General features: G+C 30.8%; 1 protein-coding gene across 1 annotated transcript; it reads left to right on the top strand.

Moving 5' to 3' along the window:
- The first annotated feature begins 9152 nt into the window (after nt 1-9152).
- On the top strand, nt 9153-12349 carry LOC111389843 (protein indeterminate-domain 2-like). Its single transcript, XM_023014817.1, has 4 exons — nt 9153-9719; nt 9823-10219; nt 10298-10530; nt 11005-12349. The coding sequence occupies exons 1-4, from the start codon at nt 9590-9592 to the stop codon at nt 11778-11780; spliced, it is 1536 nt and encodes a 511-aa protein (XP_022870585.1). The 5' UTR covers nt 9153-9589; the 3' UTR covers nt 11781-12349.
- The last annotated feature ends 3973 nt before the right edge of the window (nt 12350-16322 follow it).

The raw sequence follows: 16322 nt of genomic DNA, 5'->3' as shown, positions 1-16322 counted from the left end.
CATTAAAATTTAAATTAATGGGGTCAAATGGGGGCTATAAGAGACTTATCGGCTTATTAAAATGAATGGTTCATTAAAGTGGCGGTAATTCGAAAGAATTTGATCGAATCTTATTCTAATGATGCTGGAAATTTTGATATTTTGAAACTCATCCTAATTGACAAGACAAGAGGTTATAAGTCTACTACAATGACTATTTATTTCATAATTACATTTTATATTAGAAGCAACATAGTATTTGACGTCTCTAATAGGGATATAAAATACAAGCCATGTTATTCAATGATGCAACAAAATTGATGTTGTAATTGAAAAGGGAAAATCTTACATTATACAAAATGGAAACATAAGATGTCAATGGAAGTATCGAAATGTGAACAACGAAATTGATTTGTCTCTCACAACTGCAACAGAAGTAGAAAAAATTACTGAAAGTATATGCAAAAAGATATTAAACCAAAAGATATCAAACTCTTTTCTTCAATTCAATATAGTACCAAATTCCGCTAACGAAGATATTATGATTGGAAATTATACTTTTCAATCTAATGCATAGTTCACAATCATGTTCGGAGAGTCTTATTAAGTCTTAGCTCCAAAATTCTAAAACCTACACCTACATTTTATAATTAGCTCCTATTTTATTAATAGTTATTTATTGAAAACTAAAAATATGTACATTACGTTAGTGAAAGGAGTTGTGTAGAAATCCACGATATCTAACGTTTTTCACTGGTCAATTAATTTTATTTTTTTTTTGTTCAATTCTTTTCTCTTTGTTTTTAGATATTATAGGGTTGGTAATCAAAGTAAAACGTATGTTCATTATCAACGTTAAGAGGCCAAGTTAAAGAACAATGAAGAATTGGGAAGTGATTCTCCTATACAGTGGATAAATTTTATATATATATATATCAAATAAAGCAAAGATAATTAAACTTTATAATATATTTTACTCAACATTTTTGTTCTTAATACTTGTGTAATACAATGAAATTATATTTGTGAGGAGATTTGGTAGACGACAAAGGAAAATTCATAGAAGATATTGTTCATGATATATGCCAAGTATTGCAGCTTTGAATGTAAAAGCAAGCTACTACGATGTTCATACTTTGCAATTATTTTTTTATCATGTTAAAACGAATTCTATGATAAAATTACTAATCTATGGCATGCTTTTACTAATGTCTATTGAACAGACGAACTAAACATCTCCATTTCAAACATTAGTGTCATTGAGATCAATCTACAACTTGAAGAAACTAACGCTATTAAAAATAGGCGAGCATGATTTATTCACTCGTCATGATTATATTTACATTACTACTATGCTACGCAAATTTTCAACTAGTTGAAAGATTATTTATTTTGTCTTTTGTTTATAGCACTAAAAAATTGCTATGTCGAGGAGGACTGTACAAGCTATTGGGACCCATAAAGAGGATGATGGATGCTAGTATTATAAAATTAGATAATATTGTTATAAATTGTGCGACTAAAACGTATAGCTCTTTCATAGGAAAGATTCTAAATGTTCAAAAGAAGAACAATCCATGGTATGAAATATGTAATGGGTGCAGTGCAAAAGTTTACATGAAGGCAGATAAAAAAACTGTCACACGTATAAGATTGAAATTAAGGACATAGTTGTTACTAGAAATTATTTGTTCGGGTTTCAAATGGTAATCAAGAAATTTATGTCACAATCTTTGATGCTATCGAATCTTTAATAGGATGTACTATGATTGAATATACTGAGACTCTTTTCAAGGTAAAAATATAATTTTAGACTTTGTATTTTCAACATATTATATTGCTTCCAATTAGGCGATTAACTCATCTTTGTAAAACATATATTAGTATATTATCCTTGGACCAACAAAAATGAATTGTGTGGATATTACAAGAAGCTAATGCTCTCAGAAGATAAAGAATTCAAATTCTTGGTCAAGATGGATGTGAGGAAAAGAGAAAAAAGAGAATGGAAGAAATTGATTGTCGAAGAAGTTTACAAGGTGAATGCAAATGAGATTAACGAAGGTTGCCATCCAAGCAAGAAACAAAAATAAATAAATAAATAGAAGATTGAATATTAATTTAGATTAGAGAGACACATATTATTTCTTTTTGAACCATCGACACAAAACACATTTGTTTTTTCTATGATGTTTAACGAAATTATAATTTACTATGAGAAAGTTTATGTTATACTTAAAACAATTTGTTGCATCATTAAAATCGTAACATTTGATTCCATATCAATTTGAAGCTGACACCATATAATGTATAAAAAATGGCAGCTAGATAATTAAAGAACAATTTCAAAAAATCTATGTTCTCCAATCCAATAATCCTATATCGATTTCTAATATCAAATAAAATCCATATTTACATAAATTATTATCATGAATGATTTTGTCAATTGTCATATTTATTACTGTGAAAGTCATCTCAAAATTCGATAACCTTTATTTCCATTAAGTGAAGCTCAATTTCATTAATTCTCAATTAACTTAGATTCACGACGTACATCTCAAAATTTGTTGTACTTTATTAACGTCATCAAGTGAAACTTAATTTAATATCAATAAGGTTCATGTTCATGTATTTAAGAGGAACTCAATTTCTTTAATTCTCTTTTTACTAGAGTTTATGTTCGTGTACGTAATTCAAATTTTTTTTAAGTTAATCTAGTTTTATTTTGTATATAAATATATGTATTTTACAAACGAATCGATCTAAAAATTTTAAAATTTGGTTAAGAAAACATAAAAAGCGAGTGTTGTATATCAATGGAAGTATCAAAATGTCAATCATGAAATTAAATTGTCATTGACAAACACAACAGTTTACTACTAAAAAACAAAGCTTCAGGCACGAATTTTTCGTTTCTAAAGCCTCAATATTCGTTGCTAATAATCTTCACCAACGGAATATTTGCAACCACAAATCCGTTGGTAATTTGAGGGTCGCTAATAGTTACCAACGAAAAGTCGGTGGGTATTGGTTAAGACTTTTACCAACGGAAAAGTGGGTATTGATTAAGACTTTTACCAACGGATTTTCCGTTGGTAAAGTGTGAATCTTTTACCAATGGAATTTTTGTTGGTAAAAGTCTTAACCAATATCTACCGACTTTACGTTGGTAAATGTCTATCATTACAATTGGTAAAAATCAATGTTATAAATAATCGTATGGTTAAAAAAAATATTATTATTATTATTATCATTTATTTATTTATTTAATAATTATATTTTTTATTTTTAGCCAACTGAATTTAAAGGCTAAAATGTTGTTTAACTCTTTATTGGACCACAAATTTATAGAGGGAAACTACTGTTGTAAACTTTCGATGTGGGACAAGTGAATTATTTTACCAATGGATAATTCGTTTCTAATTACCAACGGAATATCCATTGTTGAAAGATCAAAATGTTAAATGATTATATTAGGCATGGAATATCCGTTGTAAAAAAATATCGTTTTTACTAACGGATAATCCGTTTCTAATTACCAACGGAATATCCGTAGGTAAAAGATCAAAATATTAAACAGTTATATTAGGCACGGAATATCCGTTAGTAAAGAGATATCATCTTTACCAAGAAAAAATTCGTTGCTGATTATTGTAGCTAAAAGTGAATTATTTTTACTAACGGATAATCTATTTTTAATTACCAACGGATGCAATTCGTTGGTAATATTCGGTACATTACCTATGGAATATCCGTTGGAGGAAGATCCAAACGTTAAACAGTTACATTAGGCATGGAATATCGGTTGGTAAAGAGATATCATCTTTACCAACGGAAAATTCGATGCTAATTATCGTAGTTAAAAGTGAATTACTTTTACCAACGAATAATCCGTCCGTTGGTAATTTTTCGTAGGTGAAAAACTGTTTTTTAGTAGTGGTTGTGGGAGAAATCACTAGATGTCTGCAACTACAAAGGTTTAGTTAAGTCAAATACCATTAATCACACAAAAAATATAGCATACAAAGAGATTCTCATTAAATAAAATGTTCATTACACATAAAGAATCTATATTAATAATCTTTTTATATTCAAGTATCTTCAAATATTACTTTTACAACACTCGTAAAGTATTTTATAATAACGTGCAACGCACAATCAATTTGACTGGTATATTTAAAAAAAGTAGTACGATCTTATGATAAAACTGCCCGATGAATCTGAAACTATATAAAGCGCACACATTCCAGATCAATGCAAACAAAGACAAACTCTTGAGAAATTACATGCCGGGCTTGTGGGCCCTTTTATCTTTTTCATTAAACATTTAAACCACTCTAATCTTAATTATTTCTCTAATCTTAATTCCTACTTCTATTCACAAGTAGTAGCAATTTTCACGCGTTGTATACTCACGTGAGATCAAGTTACTATAGTAAGATCTTGTTTGGCGAAGATTAAAATCAGTTTTTTTAGCATATTTTAATAAAAATTGATGAAATGTAATTGAAATGTTGTGGAACCGATGAATTACATGTTTAAAATTAATTGTTGACTTTGACTTTAATAAAAATATAAATTTTAATTTCTATCAAACAAGGGCTAAATAAGTTTTATAGTTAGTAACGTGTAAGCATCATTTATTACAGTTGTTCTTTTGAATAAGATTCATGCTTGAAATTTGATAGAGTTATTGACGAGTTTCTTGTCATAAGAGCAAAGTGCTACGAGATGTTTATTCTTCTATGATGTTTTAGATGAATTTATTTAATCAAAGCTGTAGCCATCCTGCCCGATATGTTGGGTTGGCTGGCTGGCTTTGTTCAGTATGCATCTAATATAGACGTGTTGTTTTGTGTTGTATTAAGAACTTTGTCTTCTTTACGATTCTTCTGATTGTGCTATTATTGACCATTAATTATTTAAATTCAGACAATTGAGAATGACATGTTTAAAAAAATTTCTCCAGTTTCGTTTATTCCAAAAGGGGGACGCCAAGACAAAAGAAAAATAAAGAAAAGAAAAAAATATGGAGAAGAAAATTTGGTAGCATAACCATAGAGAATGTCACAGCTTTTGGGCTTGTTGAATCTGCAAAGCTAAAGCTACTTTATTTGGATGACAAGTCAATTTTAGGATTAGGACATAACAAAGAAACATTAAAAAAGGCAAAATGTACAAGTAGGGGCATGGGCTGTATTGAAAGGGAGGATTCTTGCTGAGTTTCTAGTTGTTTTGACTATTGCTTCATGCATTTGAATTGAGATTTGCCAATAAAAAAAAAAATTGACAAAAAAAAAAGGAGAAAGTAAATTACACCCTTGTTTGAGTCTCATTATTTGGTAAAAATAAATTTTAATATAGTAATTTTTTTGAGAATGTATGGTTGAAAAGTAAAAAACGTTTTAAATTTACTTGTAATATTATTTTATTAATTATCATATGGAGAGCTAAAAGTACGGATAATTATCATATTTTTCATTTTAATTGAAAAAGAATGGAAAATAAACGGAGGCTTAATATGGAGAGCTAAAAGTACGGAAGTCAATTTTTACTATGGGTCCGTTTGATTGCAAAGGTGGAATTTGGGTGGAAAGAAAATGAATTTCAGAGAATTGAATTGATGGGAAATTGTTTTCCTGGGAATTGTAAATTATTGTGTTTAATTGGTATAATTTTTCACGTGAAAAATGTTTAAATTAAAGTGTTTTTTGATGTCCGTTTGACTTTATTTTATAAGAAAATTGTCAATTAAAGGGATAGAATTTATAGGTATTGGGGATGAAATTTGTTTCCATTGCCAAAAAAAATAAAATAAAAAAAATAAAAAAACAAAAGTTTTAAGAAAATCATCCATCTTTTTATGTTCGTTTGGCTTTGTTTTACATGAAAATTGTCAATTAAAGGAAAATATTTTTTTTACAATAATTCTTAGAATTTGTTTTCGTTGACAACAAAAATTAAAAATTAAAAAACGTTACAGTAACCTAGAATTGCAATTCTCACCACTTCATTTGGTGGAATTGGGGTGATGTGGCACAAAACATAGAAATGCAATTCTAGACCATTAAAATGCTATCAAACACCATTAAATTGGAAGGTGGAATTCCAATTCCATTTTCCATGGAACTCCACATCCAATCAAACGCTAATATGAAGTCTCCCTGCCTCGCCCCCTTCCTTCATCTCTCTTCTTCATTTTTTTCTTCATTTTTATTTTTTTTCGAAAATAGGGATAACATCCCACTTTCGATTCTGTCACAAATAAAATAACGTTAGAAATATTAGTACTTCACTCTCAACTTTGGCTCTTATTTATTGTACATTTTTGAGTTAGAAGGAAGAAGATGGAGAGCAATTATGCCTCCTCACATATCAATTATGTACCTTAAACAACATCAAATATTGTTGGACTTAATGTTGGATATACTTTAGATGCATCATATGCAACGTTAGACAAAATCAGACAATGTAATTTAAATTACACTATTCTTTAACAGTAGTTAACTTACTAAACATTATAACTACGTATTTTCTCATTCTCGACGATATAATATATCACACTAAATAATTTTTCGACACCTCAAAAATAAGATTCACTACTTCCTAAAAAGTCAAAATTCCCCATTTCCTATTGGAAAAATCTTCAATTCTTCATCTTAGACAGCTGAATCTTTGAGCCCCCGATTCAGCCACATTATTGTAAAAATGATAATGAAAAATATAGTCATTATGGATCTCATAAAAAAATAAAAAATCAAAAATGGTGACTTGATCTGATAGATAATGATCATATTTTTTTTCATTATTGGGGCTCAAATTGGAATAGGGCCTGAGTCCAATCAATGGGCCAGCAAAAGAGGCATGCCATTATGGTTAATTCCAAATTAAGTTGGTAAATAATTAGGATTATGGCAAAATTAACTAAGAAAAAGACAACCACGCATATGCAAATTTCAACGTGTCAAAATTCAAGTGGCCAATAAGTTTCAATGAATTAATAATTTAGTTTGACTTTTTAGACCTCTTAATAAACACATTCTTGACACTTATAATAATTTTTCTAACTCTATCATTTGTCCAATACAACGTATGGCAAGACAATAAACCAAAGTTTGTCCGTTCAATTTAAAAAGAACAAATTAAGCAATAAGTGTATTTTTTATGATCGAGGTGATAGGACATGTTGAAGAGAAAAATCTTTAAATATATAAATAAATTTATTTATTATCTGCATTGAAGTCTAAATTAAGCCCCGTTTAGTATGTATTAAATTTAAATTTAAATTTAAGTCAAAGTCAAAGTCAACAATTAATTTTAATAAAATATTTCATGAGACTCATAATTTTTCAACCACATCTTTCATCAACTTTTATCAAAATATACTAAAATTTTGACTTTTAACTACACCAAACAGAGGCTAAATCTTTCACAATTGTCCCACTTAAATTTCATTTTATTGGTAATTAAATTCAAACTACACTTTTTATTACTTGCATTACATTTTTAATTATAATGAAAGCTCCTAATTTTTTTTATTTTTTTATTTATATTTCCAACTTTTTTTGACTCATTTTTTTCTTATCATTAACCTTCTAGTACATTTTATCGTTAATGACTATTTCTTTACAAATCATTTCCTAACGTGCATCGAATGAGATGCAAATATTTTTGTCTACCTTTTCTATTTGTTGTTTCTATTGCTTATTAAAAAAATACGAGAACAGATAAGTATTTTTATGTTTTCTAACGATTTTTCTTTTTTTTTGGATGGAAATCGTCATCAGAGGTACAATATTCAAATTAGTAGAAAGGTTTAGGAAATGAATATGATGATAAAAGTTAGAACATATGTGAATGAATGAGCAACAAATAAAATGTAGTGTGGTTGATTAAAATGTAGTTTGAATTTTATTTATTTATTTATTTATTTTTAAAGTTGATGGCGGAAAACACCAAATTGCCATTCTGCAACTATGGTTATTATGGTCGGTTAAGAACCAACAATAGTTAGAAATCTAATCGAATATCACTTCCATCCTTCAAGCTTCATTTTCATGACTTCCTGTCATACCAAAATTAAACCAAAAATAAATAAATAAAATCTTATAGCAATTATTCTTAAGACTTATCTACTCATATTTTAAGTTTTTCTTTAGTAAAATCCTCAATTTATTGTCCAATTAATAAACTGGTTCCCAATCTTTATAAAAGAGCGAGTTAGTTCTAAATCATTAGTAGTTGGTGCACAATCATTTTTCTTTTTCAAAGCAAAAGGTCCAACTTTCTTTTAAATTATTACATCTCCCTTAGAAAAATATGTCCCTTCCATTTCTAAGCATCGTTTAAGCTGAGAAGCAACATCTAGTACCATAAAGTTAGACACATGCATGTCACGTGATGATTTTTAAAACTATCAAGTGTAACTATTTCGATAGCTAAATATCAACTTGCTTAATATTAAAAGTTAGATACGAACTTACTCATTATCAAAGGTTAGAGATAAGAGCCAACAATAAGCTGTCCATTTTCATCTTGCAACTAGAGCGTTGTTTGACGAAGTTTTTGATAAATGTTTTAACTAATTTTAGTGTTTGTTTGTGCCCATTATTTGTGAGTAATATATTATGGAATAGTGATTGATGTTGAAATATGTGGTTAAAAAGGAAGAAATTTTTTTATTTACGTGTAATATTATTTTAATGAAGAATATGTAGTTGAAAATGAGTACTGTAGAAAAAATAATGTGACAGAATGTGAAAAATGGTAGACAAATAAAATCTTAATAAAATTGATGAATATGTGATTGAAAAGTAGAAAAAAGTCGTGACTTCCATAAAATAATAATTAAATTTTAAGTTTGACCAAACAAATACTGAATGAAGATGCATTCTAGGGTGACAAATGTAGAGTTATATTCCCTTACAGTCTTTTTACTATGATAATTAAGAAAAAATAGTCGCGAACTAAAGGGCTCATCATCTATTTATAGTTTTCTTATTTGACTAGAATTCTTAAGATTTGTGGTCCATAGGTACTTGTGATTCAAATCCTTTGTCAAGTGTCAATAGTTAGGGTCCAATTGCAACCCGGACAACATGTGAAGGACCAATAGTGCAATTTCCCCAATTTCTTTTTATTCCGAAAGGTACGAAGTATAGTGTGAAGATGATCCGAACACAGAAGACTTTTGAACACACAGCAAAAACTCACAGTAGACTTTCTCTCTCTGTTCCCTAAATTGTGTCGTTCTCTCTCTAGTTTCCGAAGCCGCCGACTTGAGAAACATCAACTCTCCGGCGTTTTTAGCTTCCTTTAATTGATTATATTCAGTCACCCTTCCTCAAATTCAGGCTTCTGTATCATATTTTTGCATCGAACGTGGCATTTGGACATTAAAGTAGCTATACAGCTTTTTGATAAGATACAGAGCCATGACCTGAAAATCACTTATATTTGTCCAGAAAATTTTTTTTAGTCCAAAACCCATTTCATTAAATTTATAAAATTTTCTGATTTTCTTCGACCAGTGGTTAGAGATAAGCCGATTTTGCATAATTTTTCTCGAGTATAAATGCCTGTCAGATATTTGTCAGTTTGACTCTCAGAAATGCTTGCTGATTTAGATAATTCTTCTACTGTTAATGACTTCACAGCTTCTGGAGATTCCTCTTCAGGTAATCAAATAGCTCCTTCTAAACCAAGTGTCAAGAAAAAGCGAAATCTCCCCGGGATGCCAGGTAGGAAAAAAATACGAATCATTATCTCATTTTTGGTGGTTTTTCAAGAAAATGATCCAATTTTGATTGTGGGTTTTTTTTTTCGTTTTTAATTTCTTAATAGATCCTGATGCGGAGGTGATTGCTTTATCACCGAAGACTTTATTGGCAACGAATCGATTTGTTTGTGAAATTTGCAATAAAGGGTTTCAGAGAGACCAGAATTTGCAGCTTCACAGGAGGGGTCACAATTTACCTTGGAAGCTGAAGCAGAGGTCGAGTAAAGAACCAAAGAAAAGAGTCTATGTATGCCCTGAGCTGAGTTGCGTTCACCACGACCCATCACGGGCATTGGGCGATTTGACGGGGATCAAAAAACATTTCTGCAGAAAACATGGAGAGAAGAAGTGGAAATGTGAAAAGTGCTCAAAGAAATATGCGGTTCAATCGGATTGGAAGGCCCATTTGAAGATTTGTGGAACTAAAGAGTATAAATGTGATTGTGGGACTTTGTTTTCGAGGTTCAAGACTCGATCTTTATCGCAGTTTTTGTACCTTTTTTGCTTTGGAGTTAATTTTTTAATTTGATCTTTATGCAGGAGGGACAGTTTTATCACCCATAGGGCCTTTTGTGATGCATTGGCAGAGGAGAGTGCAAAAAGGCGTACAGCAATTGCACCTCCTTGTGCTGATGAGGAACCGAATATTCAAGCCGTTGAATCATCACCATCATTGCCACCACCTGCGGTGGCACCACCACCACAGGCTCCAGCACCACCTGTTCCTCCTTCAACTGGGGTAGTGTCCTCTGTTTTGACTGTCCAGAATCCAGGTATTTTGATTGAAAATTGGATATTTGCTATTCTAGATTTGGAGTTTGTCCCTATGTATTAGTTTCACAAACCAACAAAAGTTTTTTGTTGTTTATCTTTGTTTGATCTTGGAGTTTGCTTGTATTTTATCTGTTACTGGTATATGTTGTTATCTGCTAACAATGTTAGACTAAAAAAACTAATAATTATTCGAAAGTGCAAGAACTAGAAAGAAGTTGAATGAAGAAAAAGAAATCACGTGAGAGAATTAAGAACTAAGATTCATCTAAGCATACTTTTTGGTAAAGCAGATGCAATGGGATCCAAAAGCTAAACAGAGCAAAGTGGACTTGAAAAAGAAAACTATAATTGATTCTCTTTTTGCTTCATATAAATTTCTTTAAAAAGAAAAGCTCAACTTTCCTTGCTGCTTTAGTTCTTTCAGTGAGTAATTATTTTCTGTTTATTTCCTCTTGATGTTGTTATATTTACAGAGTTGGTCGAAAGCAGCAATCCCAGTCCCACTACCCCACAGATTCTGGAGGAGAGCCTGACCCCGGCCTCGACAGTCACCAGCCTAACCACAAGCTTTAGCAGCGCCAGCAGTTCTAGCAGCAGTGGAAGTACAAGTAGTAACGCGTTTGCCAGCTTATTTGCTTCATCCACAGCCTCAGGAAGTTTGCAGTCTCAAACAACTGGATTCACCAACTTATTTCAAGTTATGGCTCGCCCCGAGCAGGCAGCCAATGTTGCACCATCTTCTTCCGCAGAACCCGTGTCCCTCTGCCTCGCGACGAATCATGGGTCTTCAATTTTTGGAACAGCAGGGCAAGAGCGCAGGCAGTATGCTCCTGCACTTCAACCTGCTGCCATGTCTGCAACAGCATTGCTACAAAAGGCTGCAGAGATGGGTGCAGCTGCGTCAAATGCATCATTGTTGAGGGGGCTTGGATTTGTATCTTCTTCCTCGCCCTGTAGTGGTCTGCAGGAATGGAGCGCGCGACAAATTGAGCCGGAGGGTCCACCATTGGCTGCTGGTCTTGGATTAGGATTGACCTGTGATGGGGGGTCTAGTTTGAAGGAATTGATGTTGGGGACTCCATCTGCTTTTGGCCCTAAACACACCACCCTTGACCTCCTTGGATTAGGAATGGCAGCTAGTGGCGGCCAAACTGGTGGGCTATCAGCATTAATGACGTCCATCAATAATGGCCTAGATGTTGCCGCGGCATTTGGTGGCGGAGAATTTGGTGGCAAACACATGGAGTAGGGCAACTGGACTCCCGAACGAATCATCCACTTACGTTTCACCCAAGCTTTACCCCGTTCAAGTTACGACGAATCGATGTGCATGGGCACGAGGCTTCAACTAAATTAATGTTTTGGATAGCAACATTTGTTATACCATGCTATTAGTGTAGAGAAATGTACTTATCAATGGAGTCACAGGAGTCGTTGAACCTCTTCAATGCGGTCTGCCATATTTGCCAGTAAGGGCCAACTGGACTTGTTGTAGTGTATCAGTACTTGATCTTGTTCTGCTCATAATTATAATATGAAATACCTGATTAAGATACATAAATCCCTTATAATGGCCAATGATAGATGGAATCGGCATCGACGCTAATATATCGATATGTTTCCAACTGATTTAAGTGCGAAGTGGAGGTATGGCAGTGCTCGTCTTGTCCTAAAGATTTGAGCAATAAAAATAGAAGACTCGCTAGTCTACGTGTCCTTTAGGTTCGACTTAGCTATGTATGTCACTGCATTTTTCGCTTCACATACTCTGGACTCGGTGTAATTGTATACTTGAATGGAGTAGCTTCTATGGCTCTCCGTGTTCTTATCGATTTTCACTCAATTCACTCGAAATTTTCTCAGCTCCTACTGTATTTTCGCTTGATAAATTTTTTTAACGTGGAAAATTTGCATTTTTTGTCCCGAATCTTTGATAAATGTATCAAATCTACTCTCAACTTTTTTTAACATAATTCATTTCCAACTTTTCAATTGTATAACAAAATTTGTCGTGTCGTCTATTTTGATTATCAAATGACGGGTTTGTCTTCTTTTTAAATAAACAAACATAAAAGAAAGTAGTAAAATAATAAAATTAAAGAAAAATTGCAAAAGAAGTCCCATAATTTCTCTCACATTTAAAATAATTAAATACATATTAACACCCAAAAAAATAAAAAAAATAAAAAATTCATCTTCCTCAACCAAGCTTACCATCCATGCCTATCAACACATCCCACTCCCACCTACGGTCAAACATTACCTCCATAAATGCAATAATTGATAATGGTGGTTTTGTAATCGAGACTGTTGATTTTTTATTCAGTTGTATTATTTTTCTTCTAAGGTGGTGGTGGTGATGATGCCTTTGTTAGTGTGATTACATTTGTAGAGGTAATGTTTGGTTATGAGTGATGGGTGAATTAGGATGGGCACAGCCGAGTGACGTAGTGGGTGAGTTTGGTTTGGGAAATTTTTCTTATTATTATTATTATTATTATTATTATTATTATTATTATTTTTGTATTTAATTATTTTAAATATAATTTATTTGTACTTTTGAGAAGTCATGGAACTTTATTTGCACTTTTTTCTTATTTGTTTTTCAATGCCTTCTTTTAGATTTATTTATTTAACCAGAAGGATAAATTCGCCATTTAATAATCAAAATGGAGGGATTGGAGAATTTTATTATATGATTAAGAGGTAGGATGGATTATGCTTAAAGTTTGGAACCGAGTTAGGGCAACATAATAGTTGATGTAGGAGATGATTGAGCACACTTTGACTTTGTGATGGTCGGTTACCTCGGGTGTCAAATTTTTCGGGCAAAGTGACATTTTCCTAAAATATGAGGATAGATTTATTACCTTTTGCAAAGTATGAAAATGACAAGTACAAATTTAGCCCCTGTTTAGACTCCATTTTCCAAAAACTCATTTTTAATCACGTATTATTTCATGAAATAATTTTACATATAAATTTAAATTTTTTTTATATCTTTTAACCACATATTTTCTAAAAAATTACTATAACAAAATACAGCCCTTGTTTGGCTCCATTTTAACAATCATTATTTTTAAATTCTTTTTACACAATAAAATATTTTGTACGTAAACCCAATTTTTTTTATTTTTAATCACATAATCCCAAAAATCACTATTTAAAATTCTATGTTCTCCAAATAATATTTGTCAATCAGGGGCCTAATGAGGTTATGAAAAAAAAAATGTTTTGGAATAGTATTTTTTGGAGAATTTGTAATTAAAAAAGAAGAATTTTTTTTGAATTTACATGTAATATGATTTTATGGAAGAATGTATTATTGAGAATGAAAAAAAATATATTAAATGGAGTACGAAAATAAAAAGTACATAAGAAAATGTCTTTTTTTCTTTTTTTCTTTTTAGTAAATCCCTATTTGATAGAGATTAAAATTTAGATTTTAATTTAAATTAAAATTAACATTTAATTTTAATAATATATTTTATAAAATTCACATCCTTTCAAATATACATTTTATTATTTATTATCAAAATTTATTAAAAAACTAATTTTAATTCCCACCGAATCAAGGCTAAATTTTTTCACAGTTGGGCGGCAAATGATTAAAAATTGGTCGCAGTTTATGATAGGACATCATATGGGTAGGTTAAATGAATGTAGATTAGGCATGGGATTGTTTGCTTGATTGTGCCTTTTGTTTGACCACTTGAGGAATCTTTTATTTTCAACTTATGATAATTATAAATGTACTTAAATAAAATTTGACCAAGATGATTTAATTAAGGAATCTTAATTAGGAACCTTTTATTTTCAACTTATGATAATTATAAATGTACTTAATAAAATTTGACCAATACGATTTAATTAAGAATTTATTCTTTTCTCGCCTTAATTATCATTTATGGTGCGTTTGATTGCTAATATTTTTTCCACATAAATTCTTACTTTTATGTTGTTTAACTGATTTTTATTTATGAAAAATATTTTCCTATTTTTGGTCACGTGATCATATTTTTCTCAAAATCAAGGAAAATATTTTCTTTAGGAGGAAGAAGATTTTATTTTTAGGGAATTTACTATCTCTCATCTATTTACTATTTTTCATCTACTTACCAATAAAAATCGAACAAATATAATTTTTTTAGGTTAAAAATTAAATTAATTAAATACATTTAATTGACAATTTTCAAACAAACAAGTTCTAGGCAATTGAATTACCTAGAATTTATTTGCTTTTAATGTAAATTCGATGTTTGCAATCAAACGCACCCTTAATGTACAGTTGTTATCGATCAATTGTTCAAAATTTTCAAAAAAAGGTTTAATTGTTCTTTAATTTCTTCTTCTTCTTCTTCTTCTTCTTCTTCTTCTTATTTTTATTTTTTGATAAGTATGTGAGTGGACCGATAATTTTTAATAAAAAAATTATTGGAAAGGAATTACGTCTCAATGCCAACGATTCAACTATCAATGAATTATTTGATTAATCAATCACAGTTCGACCTTTATTAAGGTGAAAATAATCTAAAATAATAAAATTTCTGTACTAACTGTAATATTATTAATTCGAGTAAATACTTTTAAAAAGTTAAAAATCCATCAATGTAAGATGATTGGATAATCTTTTATAATTTTTATTTATTTTTATTTTTTGAATTTCACCCTTCTTCCAAATGAGACTCCAACCCACTGGGCTAGTTGATCCGTTGGGCTTGGATGTTGAAAAGAGGAAGGAGAAAGCAGATAATGGGCCTAAAAGTTAAGAGGCCTAACTTTAATGAGCAATGGTAAGCCCAACAGGCCAATCAGGGCCTGTTTTTATCCACACGAACGAAAATCAGGCCCAATCAGGGCCTGTTTTCTTGATTATTATTTTTAAATGAAAACAAAAACAAATCATAAATTTTGGACACTAACATAGTTATTTTTTTCCTTTTTTTTCAAGAAAATATTCCTAACTTTTCAAGCTTTTGCAATTGTTACTGATTTATCAAAAATAGAAGTTAAAAGGTCGCAGGTATCATTTTTTGATCTTTAATCTTTCATCTAATATTAGTGATGGCAATGGGACATGATCGGTCCGACCTTGTCCCATACACACTCTTCTTGGGGTTTTTAATAGGTGAGGTGGGGTTGATCCAATCTAGATAAAAAAATTCCTCATTTTCCCATCCCATCTTGCTCGATTGCCTTATTTATTTTTTTGAACACAATTGGGATTTAAAACACAAAAACAAAAAAGTGTCGTTTGATGACCAACTACTAATAAATAATAAATTAAGGTTCTATTTTGATGTATAACAAAAATAGGGGTGTAAATGTATCATTTTCTACAATGTTGAAGGGTTTTTCTAAATATTTTGGTTCATATGGTCCTATGAACTTATCAATTAATTATCTCTTTAATCAATATTGTTTCAACATTCAAAAATGTAGATATTTGTGGATTGAAAGTTTAAGCCGAAATTACAAGTTAAAGAAAATTAGAATTGATGTTTCAAATTAAAGGTAGAGAAGCTACTTGCTCTATTTCACATAAAGTTGGAGACTTTGTAATTTTCCAGCTTCATTATATCGAGCCTCTAACCTAAATAGCAAATGATCGTTTAGAAGTTTAGAATGACAATATGATCGAGCTTAGGCGGCTCATAATGACACAAGTGGGCTTGGTTAGACATTGTCAAACTTAGAGTCTCAATCTAGTTAAGGCTACAAGGATCGAAGCCTACTTGAAGCAATGCTTAAAAACAATCTCGAAGTAAGACAGGAGGGATCAAAACTAGCA

This window comes from Olea europaea, unplaced genomic scaffold, assembly GCF_002742605.1.
Source record: "Olea europaea var. sylvestris unplaced genomic scaffold, O_europaea_v1 scaffold629, whole genome shotgun sequence".
NCBI classification, from domain to species: domain Eukaryota; kingdom Viridiplantae; phylum Streptophyta; class Magnoliopsida; order Lamiales; family Oleaceae; genus Olea; species Olea europaea.
Note: the sequence above shows the minus strand (reverse complement) of the source record. Positions and strands in the feature narration are given on the sequence as shown.

Excerpts from the sequence above, each read along its gene's own strand:
- LOC111389843 (XM_023014817.1), top strand. The coding sequence starts at position 9,590 with ATGCTTGCTGATTTAGATAATTCTTCTACTGTTAATGACTTCACAGCT. Across the intron at positions 10,220-10,297 it reads TGTGGGACTTTGTTTTCGAG|GAGGGACAGTTTTATCACCC; the intron begins GTTCAAGACTCG and ends ATCTTTATGCAG. Across the intron at positions 10,531-11,004 it reads TTTGACTGTCCAGAATCCAG|AGTTGGTCGAAAGCAGCAAT; the intron begins GTATTTTGATTG and ends TTATATTTACAG.